We start from the raw sequence: 16297 nt of genomic DNA on the forward strand, positions 1-16297 counted from the left end.
TTGCACTGCAGGGGCCCTCCTTCCTAGTTCTTTGGTCTGAAAAACAGGCTTTCTTTGGAGCTTTTTCTGTCCCCATCCGCTGCACAGTTCCAGAATTAGGACTCCCCGTGAGCCTAAGCTGGGGATACAGGAAGGAAAAAGCCCGTGAAACTCAGCCTGTTTCAGTCCTTGTTCAGGTTTTCATGTCCCTGTCCATCAGTTGTCTGGTATTTCCTTTTCAGTGTCCTCAGAGCGTTAGCTTTTGTGTTCTGTCTAGAGTTTTCAGTTGGAATCAGTGGGAGAGAACGAGTGAGTGTGTCTCCTTCTTACCCGGGACCGGAAGCATCTCAGGACTCCTGCCCTGCCTCTACTGCTGCTCCCCGAGGTCACACAGCTGTGTCCTCATCACGCCGCACAGAGCCACTCCCTGGCCTTCTTAGCTGAAGTGTCCCCTCCTGCCCATCATTCTCGGTCACACACAGTGTCTGAAGTGACCAGATTCACTCATTGTCCCATTGTTTGCTGTAAGCTTCCTGCCACCACAGTGCGAGCTCCTTGGGGACATGGGCTCTGGCCACACTGCTCATCCCAGGGTCTGCAGGACCCAGAGCCACTCATCACACAGGTGTGTATGTATTTGTGACTCACAGGCTGGCTCATAGGAAGCCTGCATCTGATTGATTGTCAGGAGCGAAAGAGCCAGGCAACGGGACAGGAAATAAGTGACTTCTGGCAAAGGCCACAGGGAAACCTCCTGATCTCTCTAGAAGAGACAAGTATATGACGTGGGGTAAAGGAGAAATGGATGGGAAAATCAGTAGGAGTCCCTGGTTTGAGCGTGGGTCACTAAGAAAATAATCAAGCCTTATGGCCTAGAAGAGAGAGAGTGGGCTGCTGGGGGCTGTTTGGATATGTGCTTAGATGGTGAGGTCAGTTTGCGGTGTTGGCTTTGGAGAGAAAGAGAACGTGCTGCCCAGGTTCTCCTTGAGAGCACTTTTGGGGACGTCCAGGTGAGCCCTGTGGGTGCAGGTGGGATGTGGGAGGAGCCTGAAGGTGGAGGCGGGAGGACGTGCACCCTTAGGCCCAACAGTCCTTTTAGGCAACACCTGTGAAAGTGCAGCATAATCCCGCCAGGCTTCCAAAGCCTTGAGTGTAAAGCGGCGATAGAGGGTTAGACTGGCTGGCCTTTGGATCCCTTCCCAGCCGGGAAATTCCATGATTCTGTGACGTCCGGTAGGCAGTTGGGGAGATGGAACGGAAAAGCAGGTGAGGTTATAGTACTAATGTGGTCTGGACATGGGGTGGCAGTGAGGCCGTAAGGAGGAGTGGCCTCTCAGAAGAGTAAATACACTTTGGGTGGAAGGAGACAGAAGGTCAAGGGCGGGGGGAGCCAGCAGGGCAGGAGCATCCCCAGGGCTGAGGACACATGGTGACAAGGCCCTGGTGGACATGTCCAGCTCACGGTGTCATTTAAAGAGGCAACCAGAGAGGAGAGAGGTGGTTCACAGTGTCACGTGCAACCGAAAAGTAAGTGAAGACCCTTGGATTTGGCCATATATTATAGAAGAAACTGGTGAATATACAGACGGGGGGAGGGGGGCCTCCCTAATGGGAGCGGTGCCAGCCAGCTTACCTGTGTACCCCACAAGTGGGCATCTGCCAGGAGAGAGAACGAAGCTAGGCGAGTGCTCATTTGGTCCATTTCAGCAGTGACATGGGAACAGGGAGAAGATCCTACCTCATCTCAGCTGGTCCTCAGCAACGTGCCAGCTGAGCAAACGGGAGAGTTTTTGTGTGCCAAACCAGGGGAGTCAGCATTTATGTAATTCACCAAAGAAACACTGCTTTGAATGAGAAAGACGCTTTCTATGTGATACACGGGTCAACAGCACAGTGTGGATTTCTGGGGTAACGATGGTCGCCATGAACCTGGTGACCAGTGGGTGCTGGGCACTGTCCGTCACCCAGGAATTTGAAGGGTGCCCCAGGATAGCTGTCAGAGAGCAGCGGGATTTCTTAGGCTGTATTTAAAGGAGAAGCCACAGGAATTGCAATTATTACTGCTTAATTTTGTTCATTCCAGTTGCTGTGGCTGGCTTGCTGTGTGCTTTTAAAATGTGTGACCGTAGTGGAATGTTCCAGGAGAGCCCTCTTGTAGGTGGGAGCCGCAGGCTTCACTTCCCTGGACCTCACACAGTGCCTGGTCCTCATCATGGTGACTTACAATAGACATGCTAAGTGGCAAGGGGACCCTCAGCACGGTGCAAACAAGAGTGGCCCTGACCTCTACGAAACGGAGGTTCCAATGGAGCCATTCTATGAAGAGTGAAGTTAAACGGGGTGCCGAAGCTGGAGTCCCCGATAAAGAAGGGAGTGGCAGTGGGAGAGCCTGGCCGCGGGCCTAGGGAGACCTGACTGGAACGCCAGGGTGCCGGGACCTCCCTGTGCAGTTTGGGCAACTATTTAACTAACCTCTCTTCACCACAACGTGGTAACGTCAGCACCGCGTGGCGAGTGCCTGGCCCCTGCTGCTCACGGCAGGCGTTCGTGGTGGCCGTCAGCTCCCTGGAAACGCACTCAGTGCTCCGGCCCATGTGTCACACGCACTGGGCCGTATTCACAGCAGCACCTCTCTGAGGACAACACGAAGCTTTGGCCTCTGTGGTGTGGAGCACACACAGCCCCTCCATTTTCTCAACTGGCAGCGTGCTGGTTGACTTTTTTAAAAGGGAAACATGGGACTTGTTTGCTGTCCCCACCCTGGATTTCCCAGGTCCCCTGAGGAGAAATTCACACGAGGGTCTATATGGGGCCTTGGCCATTAGTTCCTCTTGTTCACCCTTCGGCAAGATGCACTGGTCGTCCACGAGCCTGTGAATCGGGTGGCTTCTCAGCATGTGCGCAGATGGGGTCCCGTTTCAGGGTGACGTGCGTGGTCCACTGGTTTTGCTGGAAGACTGTCTCAGTGCTCTAGTCTCCAAGGGAAAATGTTACAGGTGCACAGCTGGGTGTGGGGACGCTCCGGCTCCCAAAAATGGAGTCACACATGCCCCCTGGGAGCAAGGGAGCTACAGAGAAACAGGTCTCAAAGGTTTTACAGGTTTTCACACTCCCCTAATGTGTTTTAGTGAACAGAGGAATCCAGAGCACCCCAAATTCCTTCAGCCACAGTCTTCACTGCACCTCGCTGTGGCCTAGCCATGGCGGTGAGCACAGGTTCTTATTTTAAATGTCTTCAGTGCCCATCGTCCTGTGAGAAAATAAACAGAATTTTGATCACTTTCCTTCTTCAAACCTAGACATTGAACAGTAGCTGAGACTGAGAAATCTGTCAGCCGAGTCCCCCCCTCGCTCCTGACCTGTTTCGTATAGTCCGCTTGTCATTCCAACTTGTAAATGCAGCAGTAAAACTTTCTTAGTTGTTTTCTTCCAAAGACACTTAACGTAATATTGTGTTTTTCCCCCTCTGAGAAGAAATGTGCCCTGTTTGTTTTGTGACCTGCAGAAAAAGTTGAACAGCATTTATCTGAAAATAAACAGGACTTAGAAAATTTGAAAAGACTTCCCCACCATGCAGCTGGGGTGATAAGACTGTATTTTAAGAATTAAGTTAAACCAGAGGTGAAATAACAGACTTTAACAGTATCTTTGAAACAATAGGTGTAGGGGACCCCCTTGGGAGATTGAGGAGTCTATTATATTTAAACACAGTTGTTTGTTTGTTTGTTTAATTTATTTTTTTCTTTAAGATCAAAACAAAAGATCACGGATTCAGAACTAGCTTGCGAACAGGCTCATCAGTATCTTGTTACCAAAGCAAAAACCAGATGGTCAGACTTGTCTAAGGTAAGAAAGTGATTCTTTCCCTCAAAGGAAAGGAAATCTATTTCAATATTCCAAGGTTCCTGGGACAGTCAAGCTGTTTATTTTTAGATCCAGGCGCTGAGATGGGGAAACCACCTTGTAAACCCAATTTGGTGACTCCTTTTAGTCTTAAAATACTTTTTCAGAATAAATTCTCACATTCAAGATCAAATGATGCTATGAAAACTGTAATTGTACTCGGAGCTGCATGGGCAGAAATTCCCGGCTTTATCTCAGGTTTGATATGCATTGAAAACTTAAACGTATAAGCTGATGCCACACTTATTTTTACACAGTTACATACATGCATTTCCAAGAGGTATTTCTTCCTGTCTTGCCAAGACAGCAGAAAGCACATTGTGGAGACAAGTGCCCTCCGTGTGCAGGTGTGTGACTTCTGATTCTGGTGTCACGATGGGAAGCAATGTATCAGTGACAATGCGACAATGACAGCCGTACCTGCAGGACAGCAGATCAGAATGTGCAAGCCCGGGTGTCTCTTGAGCCTGAGATGTGGGGTCTCCACCTCATGGTGCAACACAGTAATCCCCGTTAGGAAGCATTTTTACAGCATCATGGAAGTATTTTCACATTGTCGTGAAGAAGCTCTCCACTTCATTTCACGTGGTCCTTTCCTTTCTGGGTTTGCTCTGTCTCGGCCTGGGCCCAGTGTGAGGTTCTGTCTTAAGTCCTGTTGGCTCCTGGGCTGCCTCTCCCCACTTCTTTGTTCTCCACAGTTGACTGTGCTGGTCCCAGCCGACAAATAAGGCCGGGCTTCCAGTGCAATCCTCTAGGCCGAGGAGTGCAGGGCAGGCTCCAGGCTGCCAAATGTAACCAAGGCAGTGCATGCCAGTGGGAGAGGATGGGACACGCTGTTTGCCATCATCTTCCCCGCCCTTTCTCCCAGCTTCTCTGGCCTTTAAGCTCACTCAGCTCTGATCTAGTAAAGAAAGAGCGGCCTTCTCCCCTGCCTGACCCACTGCTCTCCATGGTGCTGCTCTCTGTGGACCAGGGACCCCCGAGGGCCTCTTCCAGTGCTGTTCCCAGCTTCATCTGGCCCCACTTGGATTTACTGGTTACATATTGACGGCACATGCGTTTGTACCATGGTCACTCTGTTCCCACCTCACGGAGCTCCCAGGCCAGGGGAGGTGACAGTCACCGAGCAAAGGCAGATTATTAACAAAGCTGTGGGGAAGGTGAACAGGCTAGGCTCTTAGAGAGCGACTGGAGGGCTGCGTGCGAAAGTCTCGTTTCTGCCTAAAGTCCACCCTTCTTGAAACGCTTCCTCCCCTGGCTGCGTGACGCTTACCAGGCCTCCTCCCCTCCCTGCCCTCGCCCGTCCTCTCGGGTCGGGTTGACCTCTCCCTGCACATGGACCCTCACTCCTTGGAGGGCGTCCTCCATACTTGCCTCTCCACACCTTATTCCCACTGCCTCTCATGACCATCTTTCCCCTTGGTGTTCTGTGGAACCCGAACTCTGTGTGGAGGAGGCATGGGGGTCCCAAGCGCTGTGCTATTAAACCAGCAGCCTCAGGTCTGTCCAATGGAAACTCCCTCTTTTCTAGAACTGAGCCTGCTGGGAGTGTGGGGAGGGGAGGAGACACGAAGGGTTCCAGAGGGAGGAGAATCAGCGGGTCTGTGGGGGTGTGTGGAGGAGGGAGGGAAGGAGCCACTTTGTGCAGAATCCAGCCCATGCACCACACTGTCCCCTCACGGACCCCACACCTCCCTGGGACCCCCACAGGACCACATAACCCTGCACGTTTTATTATTATACCGGATACCTCTGTCACTCCCTTGGTGTATTTTGAGTAAATTACTGAAGAAATTAGTTCTGAATTCTAACCCTACAGAGACTGCGACGTCAATACGATTAGCGGTGTCCACGATGTGCCTCCCGGTGATGAGATAGCTGCTCGGGACATGAAATTTACCACCTTAACCATTTGTGTTTCAGCCGTTCCGCGGTGGTAGATAGAGTCACATTGTTGTGTTATGTGCTGCCAGCACTGAAAGGCACTTCGAAATCCTCCAGACCTAATTTTTTAAAGCTCAATTTAAGTTTTTAAAGTTGTGACTCTACAGTAGAATATAAGACTAATATCTACATATGTATTTTCATGTATATGTACTGTTTAAGTAGTCCCCACGTGTCCCAAAGTACACCCCACCGTGTTAACCACCCTCCAAATGAAGGACTAGAATGTTGTCAATCCTCAGACCAGGAGTCGGCACACTTTTTCTGTCAAGGGCCAGACAGGAAATGTTTTTGGGCTTGTAGGCCAGAGGGCTTCTGTCACAGCCGGTTACCTGTACCATTCGTTGTAGCACCTGATGCTCTCAGACTTCTCAACGGTTTCCTGTCTGGTGTATGTGCAACAGCATCTCACTGCAGCTTTAATTAGCATTTGTACTGTTGGTTGCTAACGAGGTTGGGCATCATTTCATTTGTTTGTTCATCCGTCAGGTCTCCTTTCCTATGACGTGCCTGCTTGAGGCGTTTTACAGGTTCCACACTGGGCTGTTTTTTTCTCATTGGTCAGTAGGGACTCTTGCTATGGTTTGGCTGCTCGTCTTGGGTAAGTGAAGGTGCTGTGAGTATCTTTGCCCAGCTTGTGTTCTGTCTGCACCCTTTTTATACGATATCTTTTGAAATAGAAGTTCTTTTTTTTTTTTTTTTTAATGTGATCAAATTGATTAACATCTCCTGTAGGTCTTATTTAGGAAATTGTACCCTGAAGTCAGAAGATATCTTACATTCTCTTTGAGGAGCTATAATTATGGCGTCACCTTCCTCATTCAGATCTCGATGTTTCTTGTGTCGTGAGGCAGCCTGCAATTCCAGGTGGGGCTCCAGCTGTCCTAGGACCAGCCCCTGGAAGGCCCATCCTTCTCCCCGCTCTGCAGCATCACCACCGTCCTGCTCAAGGCCATCGGTGTCCCTGGGCTCCTCATCCTGTTCCGTTGGTCAGTTTGTGTATCATGGCACCGGTATTGCATCTTTATAGTCACCGTAACTTTGTAATACATCTGACTTAGCTGCCAGGCAGGTCCCTTCCTGTCCTCCATGAGTTTCCGAAACAGTTTGTCAAGCTCCACAAAGGAAAAAAGACATGTGTTGGGATGTTTGGAAGGAAATGACATCTTGACTATTTAGAATCTTCCAGTGCATGAACACAGTGCATTTCCATTCACTGGGGCCTTTTGTAGTGTCTTCCAGCAGAGTTTCAGGCTTTTCTGTGCAGAAGCCTTGCAGTCATTTGTAAGACTTATTCCTAGGAATTTCTATGTTTGATGCCATTGTAAATGTTACTTTTAAAAATTCATTTTCTGTGTCTGATGTAAACACGTGGATGACTTTGCCTGTTGATAGGGAATCCACATTTCCTGCTCAGTTCTCTTATCATAATACTTAATGTGTGGATACTTGGTGTTCCCAGACATACACTCAAGCCATCCATGAATAACAACCGTGGTGCTTTCTCCTGTGCTATGGTTACACCTTTCATTCCCTTTTCTGGCTTAACTGCATCGTCCTCCAGGACAGCGATGACGAGCGGGCGATAGAGCTAGTCCTGCCTTGTTCCCGAGCTTCGCGGAGTGTCTCACTCTCTCACCACTGAGGAGACTGCATGCGGAGGGCTTGGCTGACATGCCCGTCACACCTCCACCTCGGTGTTGTGAGGAGGGTCGAGTGAGCCGTCACCTGGGCAGATGAGACAGTGCTGAGTGCCGTGTGCTACCTGACCTGCCAGGCTTTGTCCTCTGTAGTGCCGGACACACGCCCAGACGCCCTCTGCACCCCTCAGGGACATTAAAACGGCACCACGTCATCTTGTCGCGTCCCTCAGCTGGCGTCTCACGTCCCTCCTTTCCCCTGTCACAGCCGGAGGGATGACTGCTCGAGATGACCTCGAGCAGTGTGGGCTGCAGTCTTATTTCCCAGGCTCCAGCAGGCCTTTGTTTCTAACAGTTTTTGAGGCAAAATTGTCGGTCAGGAGAGGAGTCCAGGTCACACACCTGAGACCACCCATTGCCCAGAAACAAGCCCCATCTACACAGAATGCGTGTGTTTGCTCTCTCTCACCTTTAGAGGGACGGTAAACGTTGTCTGGAACTTAGATATGAAAGTAATTAAGCAGGTAAACGGTGAGGACGCGGTCTTAGATTATTCCAGATATTAACTGTCGAAAATCCTTGGTACCTCCATAAACACGTCTTATACGTCACTAAACGCCATCTCCTAATTTTGTAGAACTTTATAGAAACGGATAATGAGGGCAACGGCATTCTCCGACGGCGGGATATAAAGAACGCGCTGTTTGGCTTCGATATTCCCCTCACACCACGAGAATTTGAAAAGCTTTGGACCAGGTGAGTGGCATCTGAAGATTAGCTCTTTTCCTTTCTGACGGTCTTGGGTTTCTTGCTGCAAATTCAGCACCACCGTTCATCACTCCTAGGGGATAAAGTGGGGGCTGAGAACGGTGTTTTCTTGGCTGTATCTGTCCTGTGCCCTGGGTCCTTGTTCCTGTTCACCCTGGAGAGCAGCCTTGGGGAACAGGCTGGCCTTCAGAGACGCGGAGAACCCGGGGCAGGACTGACTACCAAGGTTAAACCGGAGAGGGTTCATTGCCAAGGAACCGGGAGTCCAAGCCTGGACTTTCACCGCTTTAGAGAACTGAGTCACTCCCCAAAGGCTTAACTCTAATATCGCTCAACAGAAAAAAAACAACACTCTCTCCCCATTGCCTAGAGATGAAAATCAATGTTGGACAACCATCTTACACATAAGTAATTTGTTGGAAGAAAATAACCAAACTTTTGACAACTTGGAGTGGTTTCCCGAAGGTCTCATAAACTGCAAATAATATCGTCTGTTGGTTACATTTTGCAAACTGTGTTTTAGACATGTCTGTTTCTGAATCCGGCCCCAGTTGCAGCATTCCCTGGTAGCTGTGTGAGGCGGGAGGTTACTAGCAGTGCGGTCTGCTTCCGAGTTCCAGACCCCTCTTTGAATTCCCTCCTTCTCCATTAGGTATTAGTTGCCACTTGCATCCCCCAGGAATGTTGCGCTAATAGTGTGCGTCCTCTCCGGGGCAAGCTCGCGAAGCAGTTCCTGTTCTTTTGTAGCTTTTCATCGTTTCCAAGTGGAGGGCTGAATGAAATGCTGGCCGAGTTTTTAATTAGGTGGGCTGTTTTGTGTCTAATTTAGAAAAGCAACTTGAAGCTTTGACAAAATCCTTATATTTTTTAGATCACTTCCAGCATGGGGCCAATTTCGTCTCCTCATCCATTTTCTTTTCCAATAGATTAAATAAATAGGTGCACCTGAGTAGCCAAAAGATTGGGGTACAGCGAGCAAACGTACGGGCCTCCCACTATGTGGACCTTTTGGATGATGCAAAGATGACTGGGTGACCCTGATTCTCGGGGTACGGCTGGGGGCAGGAAGCATGCACCCCAATACTGGGGTGCAGCATCAACCGTGATAAACGCAGAGGGGGGAGCAGGTCGGGCAGGATGGGAGACAAACGCAGGAGTGCCGGGCCATCGGGGAGTGGGAAGCAGTCATGGCAGGAGTGATGTGGAAATAGTTCCAAGACGTCAGGATGCGGAAGGAGGACTCCCTGGCCCATGGGACAGTCAGGGAGGCTCCCAGGGGAGACGGGAGACTACGGCCAGTCACCTCGCCAAAATCCTTGTTTGGGGCCTTATTAACCAGGCATCGGGAACAGTGACATCTGAGAGGCTCTGCGACATGAAGCCGAGCAGGAAGCCGTCCGGGAAGGGCCCGGGTGGGGGTGGGTGCTGGGGACTGCGGTCTCCATCAGGGTGGGACAGGACAGCCCCGGCGCTGGGTGCGGCCCGTGGGAACGAGAGGCGGAGGAACCAAGTGTCCCCTTGAGGGCTCCCGTGTGGAGAATAAACGCTCTCAGCCTTCTTCCTGCAGGTGGATGAAGCGAATTTCCATTTTCATGGGAGGCAGACACTCATGGTTGCTTTTGGCCAAAGTTTCTTCATGTTTTTATTACATTATTAAGTGTCCAAATGTCTAACCTGTGTTGAAACTGTTTGAAGTCAGGGTTTTTATCCACTTTTGTTTAGCTGACTGTACACCATGGAAGGTGAGTGGTTAAGCGTGAGGGGTCTGCAGCCAGATGTGTGGCCATGGCTCCAGCCTCCACCCCTTAGCTGTGTGGCCTATATCAAGTTACCTAACTTCTCTGTGTCTCATTCTGCTCATCTGCAAAATGGGGCTAATTACCTCTATCACCTAGGAATGCTGGGAGGTTTGGTTAATTAATGCGTATCAAATGCTGGCACCTGATACATTTAACAAACCTCCTCATTTCTTCATTCAGCAAATACCTATGAAACACCTGTTTGTGTGGTTCTTGCTGGGCCGGGGATGACGAAGATGAGTAAATAATAAAGAGCTCATCCCCTTACGATGTGCACGTGGTCTTAGAAGAGAAACACTTGTAAGTTAGGCGCCGTGGTCCCTGGGGGGCTTGACGAAGGCTTCAGAGACTTCAAGTGACTTTGAAGCTGAGTGAGTGTGAGCATGTGCGAGTCAGGGCAGCAACTGACCAACATCACAGTGTCTGGTCAGGGTCCCTCCGGGACCAGGAGTGCCACCACCCCCTGACCTTCTGTGTATACCAGCAGAGACGGGGAAAGAACACAGAGGTCAGCTTTGTCGGGACCAGGCCTGGGAACGTGGTTGTCACTTTGCCTCCATTCTGCTGGTCAGAATGCCTTCACATGGCTGTGCCCACCTCCGGGGAAGGCTGGGAGAAGCAGTGTAGGTGTGTGTCCTGGGGGAAAAGAAAGGGAGATGGGAGAATGCATAATGACATCTGCCACATGTGGAATTACCTCCACGGGGAAAGGGAAGAGAGCATTTGAGAGAGGAAACTCCAGGAGTACAGTAGTTCCTCTGTTTTCAAACATTTCCTTTGACGAACATTTTGGTTTACGAACACCGTGAGCCCGGAAGTAAATGCTTCGGTTTTCGAACATGCCTCAGAAGTTGAACATGTCATGTGGCTTCCGCTGAGTGTAAGGTCCTGAGGCCTAGCTGTCAGCTGTTTTTCAACGTTTCAGAACTCGAACGGTCTTCTGGAATGGATTACGCTCAAAAACCGAGGTTCCACTGTATATCCACTATCGTCCAAGCAGGAATGCAGAAACCACTCTAGTATTTACGGCCAAGTGTGGTAAATGTGACTGATTACAGAGGATTGTGGGACGGAACGGGGTCTGAAGGGGGAATGTGGTATTATTACTCAGAGGCCAGGAGGCCGGGCTGGAAGAGCAGAGCGGGGGTCGGTCACCCTGAGGTCAGAAAGCTGCCCCCTCCCCAGGACAGGAGGACAAATGGGAAATGGTGTTTCTGGGAGAACAGGGGGTTTCGTCCACCGCTGATGATGTCTCGGAATCTGCTAGAACTTCAGCTGGAGCCACAGCCCCCATAGGAGTGCCCCTGCAAACAGCCCTGCCTTCTGACCGGGCAGACCCAGAGGCAGCCGGTGGATAGCTCAGGAGACTTGCCAAAGGATGGGAGCCACCAGATGACTGTCCCCTTCTGGAGCAGGGCACCTGGGGGCCCAGGATACAGGCAGCCTGGGACTCACAGGACAGGGGGTCGCCCATCAGCTGAACCACGTCCTGAGGGGCAGAACAAGGTAGGAACCTGATCCCACGGGCCAGGTGTTCAGTAGGGAAAGACCTAGGCAGCCCCATGTTCTAGAAAGTTCACTGTGGCCACGGAGGAGGATGACGTGCAGCCGACAGGGCAGGAGGTGAATTAGGGGCTGTCTCGGTGGTCCAAGCGAGAGGGGGTGTGCTTTCCTAGGTGCTGGGAGGACTAGAAAGGAAATGACGGGTGTGCGAGAGATTCAGGAAGCGAAATTAGCTTTTAGCAGCCTGGAAGGAGAGGCTGTGTGAGGAGGACATCGGATGCCCTTGGATTCACCTGAGGACTCGTGCACAGAACTCAGGAAGCTCCCCAGGTAGCCATGCTCTGAGCAGGACCTGCACCCTGTCCCATGGCGCCGGGGGCTGAGCTGTGTGGCCTGGGGCCAGTGACTCACCTTCTCTGGGCTTCAGTCGTCTATCAAACGGGATGGTTCTGGGGACCAAATGTGTGCAGACTACCTGGCATACAGAGGCATAAGAATTAGAGCAAAAAGACCATATAGATTTGAAATTATTTTCTGCTTGTAACATTAATGATGCACATTCATTTTAGAAGACTCAGAAAATCCAAAAAAACACAAAGGAAACGACACCACCAATAAAGCAGCCGGAGCCCAGTCGGCAGAGAGATGAGCAGTGGGGACGTGGAGGTGTGTTTTGCATCCTCTTCCTGTGCGTTTCAGCGATGCCACTTGAGTTGCCCCCATGACCCTCCTGGCCTGTTCCTCTCAGAGTTTGCTGATAGTGACAGTGGCACTGGGCACACAGGCAGGGCCTGTACCCGAGGGGTTGTCACCAGGCGCCCCCTCCAGTTGCCCGTACGAGAGGGCCACTTTCCCATGGGATTGTGCCAGGTGGAGTGAATAGGGACCATGGCAGCTCAAGGGGTCTAGGCGGGTCCAAGTCCATTACCGGAATAGGAAACCCCCCAAATTCAGGTAGGTGCAAGCAGATAGGAAAATAACATTCTGCTCTTTTGAAAACATGAAATTAGAAAATCAGGCAGAATATAGACAAGTAAAAATTTTCAGCGTCCATTATCCACTCACCATTTATTAAGCACCTGTGAAGTGCACTGTTTCAGCGCTTCTGTTTAGTCTGGAGAGTCTCGTTGGCTGTGGAAGTAAATCAGTGGATTAACCCCCAAATCTCAGGGGCTTAAGCACATCGATGTTTTATTTCTTATTCACCCAAAGTCTGCTGCACGTCTAGTGGCTCTTCTGGACAGTTTTCTTCCAAGTGGAGTGGTGATTGGGGGTCTCAGCAGGGGGCCCCCAGTGAAGGGGGGGGTGTCCAGAGCAGCAGGGTCACACATGGGCTTTGGTGGGCTTCAGTCCGGAAGTGACACACTTCTGCCTGAGACCCTTTGTCCAGGGCTGGGCAGTGGCCCGGCGGGGCAGGACAGCGTGGGGAGCGTGCGGATGCTAAGTGAGTGGTCAGTGTCACAGGCTGGCTGGCTCACCAAGGATTGAAGGAACCAAGTGTTCAAGGCTGAAGGAGGCCCCTGTGAAAGGAAACCTGCTAACGGAAGCCAGACTAGAGTCCTGAAGACTGAGCTTTCAGGAGCAATACATTTACTTTGGTTCTGGAGAGACTGCTGGGAATAAGTTACAGGCCAGAAGTGCATTCATTCATTCATGCGTTCATTCCTTGGAGCAATCATTTAGCAGGGTTTTGGGGGAAGCGCTCTAAGTTGCAGGCCCTGTGCTGGATTCTCTGGTTCCAGAGATGAAGGCAGACTCCCCCCGCCCCCCCAGGTTGTTCACAGCTCAGCAGGGAAGACAAACACACAAACATGGTGCCAGCAGCAACTTGCCAGTGTGGCGATGGCTGTGGGAGCCACGTGGGCGCTCAGGGAGGGACCCCAGCAGATACGAAGCCTGAGTTGATTCTTACTAAGCAGCCATTAGCCAGACATGGGGGAAGGGCATGTCCGTGAGTGGCCATGAGCACAGAGGCCCAGGGATGGCAGAGGAAGGCTGCAGCTCATGTCGGAAGAGCTAAGACTTGGAGCCTGTCAGGCACGGGGACCCCAGGGCCAAGGTGTCCCACAGGCTCGCCACCCACGGCCCCGTAGGGCCCCAGCGCTCTGCGTACCTTCAGGAGCCTCATTCCGTCAGCTGGACTTCAACTATTTTGGATCTAAAACAAACTTTGCTGAATAACCATGAAGGCAGTGGATCATAAAAATGCACAGAAGCCTCAAGTCAGAAAGCAGCAGTCTCAGAAACATCCGCTTTGATTATTAGTTGTGAAAACCAGCTAATCAAGTGGACCTGCCAGAAAGCTGTGGAGATAATGCCCGATTTACGTACACTCCTTGGTATGGTAGGTAAGGTGTCTATTAGTATAAAGGGAAAAGGCTGTGAAAATCCCGTGTCATGTGCATCTGCTCATGTGAAGAAGACTTAGGACCTGACGTAAACAAGAAGCTAGGTCTCCGCTGTCGGCTCAACCACGGCAGTGCTTAGAAAGACCTCGTCGGGGCCGCCTGGAGGAACTCCTGAGCCTCGAGACAGAAAAGGATTTGAAAGGGTCGAATGAGCAGGGTCTGGCTTAGAAGAGAGACCGAGTGGGAAGTGATAAAAGACTTCACAGCAAGGAGGCGTCCGCCTGGAGACGACTGGTGGTCAGCTCTCGCTCAGCACAGAGAACGCGTTAGCGACTGAAGTTGCCTGGAACTGCAGCCTTTGCAGGAGTGGGTGTCCCGTCTGGCGTGGCTTTATCCCAGGCGAGACCACTGTCACTGCGGAGCTTAGGGAAGGGATGGTGGCCCGGCTGGGACTGGAGCAGATGGTGTCTAACCGTCTGTGATGACACCAGGGCTTGCTGTGTGTGCCTGCTGGGCACGGCCACCTCTGGCGCTTGGGCACTTTGCAGCGGTTTGAGGCATCAGGCCACCCGCACAGAGAGAACTCATGGCCCAAGCTGCACGAGGTGCCATGTCTACCTCCGCTGCCGGGCCTGGGCCATTGGTGGTTACCCCAGATCCTCTGCGTCTGGGTCAGTAGTGTCAGAAGGTGCTTCCGTCCCTGCTGTAAGAACCAAGTGCTTACACCGAGCCCGGGGACTAAGACTTTCTCAGCAACGCAAGCGACATGAACATAGTCACGTCATGTGGACAGCGGCAACGCTGTATACGCAATAAATGGGCAGAGTAATCTGATTACATCAAATTATTGGCCATCGCCATATGCAAATGCAAATTTTGATGGGTCCTCTGTTTATGTGCACATTTTTCCTGGCACATCTGTTGCCGAACCATTTTAAAATTCAACCTGTAGAAGCAAGTTGAGTTTTTGTTAATGTTACACAAGGATGACAGGATGCAGGGTGAGGTTATGTAAGCTGAGTTAACTCTGTTGTTATTCATATTCATAACAATATTTTCGTTGCAGTTGTCCAATCGTCTTCTGCTCCTTGGCAATGAGAATAGAATGTTTATGATCTGTAGTAATGAAGTAATTAACAAGTGTCTCTTCATTCAGTTCAAGTGTCTTGATTTCGAGTTTGTTGTTGGTGTCTCCTGAGCATAACACGCTAGGATGGCAGTCCCTCCTTAGGGACACGTGTCCTTCACATTCACGAGCTCGGCAGACACGCACTGGTCTCAAAGCTTTGCAGGGTGGGTCGCTGGGCATGTGCGTTTGTCCAGAACAATAAATAAGGTATGGCTTCTCCTTGTGAAACCTGCCGTCTCTCAGGGAGAGCAGACATGGACAGGAGCTGGAGGCAGGAGCAGGGTGTGCCTGAACCCTGAGGCGGCAAGCAGCAGCAGTGAACCCCAGCATGCACTCCCTGTGTGCTGAGCCCGGACGCAGGCCCTCCGTGCACTTCCCCTCAGTGCTCCCCATGCCCGAAGAGTCCAGAGGAAGGTGGGCGTACAGTACTTTTGACTGAGGAGGAGGGGGAGGCTCTGAAAGGCTACCCAGGGGTCGTTTGTCAGGGGAGGGGTCTGTGCACCATTCTCTCAGGAACCCTCCTGTAGGGATTGGGAGCCCTGGGCATCGTTCGGGGGTGTCTTGGCCAGAATTGCATGACTACCTCAGCCTGGTGGCCCAAGGCTGGGCACGGGCGTCGTGCAGTTCAGAGAGAGATGCACGACCCTGGGTCACCCTAGAAGTTGGCAAAACGGCAGCCTTTCCCTTCCTTGGTACGTTGACGCAAAGCAGACTCCCCTTTCTGCAGCCATCACCTTACCACCAGCAGCAGGGAAAGCCATTTGGTGGAGGCTCTGGCCCCTTGTGCTGGAACATCATGACTCTGCTGTAGCCACAGGACAAGCCTGGGGTTCAGAGACCCCACAGGCCTCCTTTTGTGGGTGTGTCACCTTGTTCCGTTTTAGAAACAAAATTCATTGAATAAAGGTAGAATGGTCCTTTTGGGGATGCACGTACTAAGGTCGTGCCAATAATAGGCCCCTGGAAAGGTCTCCGAGGGTTTCCTAAACAACACTTACAGCTGTGCAGGGCTCTGAGCCGAGATGTGGGGTCACGCGCTGTGGTCAGTGGTCACCGATGAGGAAACCGAGCCCCGGAGTGGGGCAGGGCCTGGCCAGAGCCTGGAGTTCTCCTGTACTGCCTGTCGGGGTCGGGGCATCTGCTTCCCTCCTAAGGTAGAGTCCATGATGAAGCAGGTCCGGTGCTGATAGGAGGGCAGGAGTCACAGGGCAGAGGGAAGCAGCAGCCTGTGGGTGGGGAGAGGGAGAGGGAGAAGCCTCAGGCTCTGTAGGCTCCTTGGGGGAA

At 51.5% G+C, this 16297-nt stretch overlaps 1 protein-coding gene across 13 annotated transcripts in view; it reads left to right on the forward strand.

Annotated features, from left to right (window-relative positions):
* The window catches only part of EFCAB6 (EF-hand calcium binding domain 6), a 218053-nt gene that overhangs the window by 146116 nt on the left and 55640 nt on the right, over positions 1 to 16297 (forward strand). For 10 of the 13 annotated variants that reach the window (XR_016020436.1, XM_088796050.1, XM_088796046.1 and 7 more), the window contains 4 exons: positions 3729 to 3825; positions 6316 to 6427; positions 6652 to 6815; positions 8104 to 8222. Coding sequence is in view for 12 of the 13 variants with exons in the window: in XM_088796050.1 (XP_088652176.1) it covers positions 3729 to 3825; positions 6316 to 6427; positions 6652 to 6815; positions 8104 to 8222 (492 nt within the window). In the remaining variant the exon portion in view is untranslated. The remainder of the gene's footprint in view (positions 1 to 3728; positions 3826 to 6315; positions 6428 to 6651; positions 6816 to 8103; positions 8223 to 16297) is intronic. The other 3 variants (XM_074326517.2, XM_074326516.2, XM_019715052.3) reach the window with 1 other exon arrangement.

Source organism: Rhinolophus sinicus, chromosome 1 (genome assembly GCF_057876585.1).
Source record: "Rhinolophus sinicus isolate RSI-liver-muscle chromosome 1, RSI-T2T, whole genome shotgun sequence".
In the NCBI taxonomy this organism is placed as follows: Eukaryota; Metazoa; Chordata; class Mammalia; order Chiroptera; family Rhinolophidae; genus Rhinolophus; species Rhinolophus sinicus.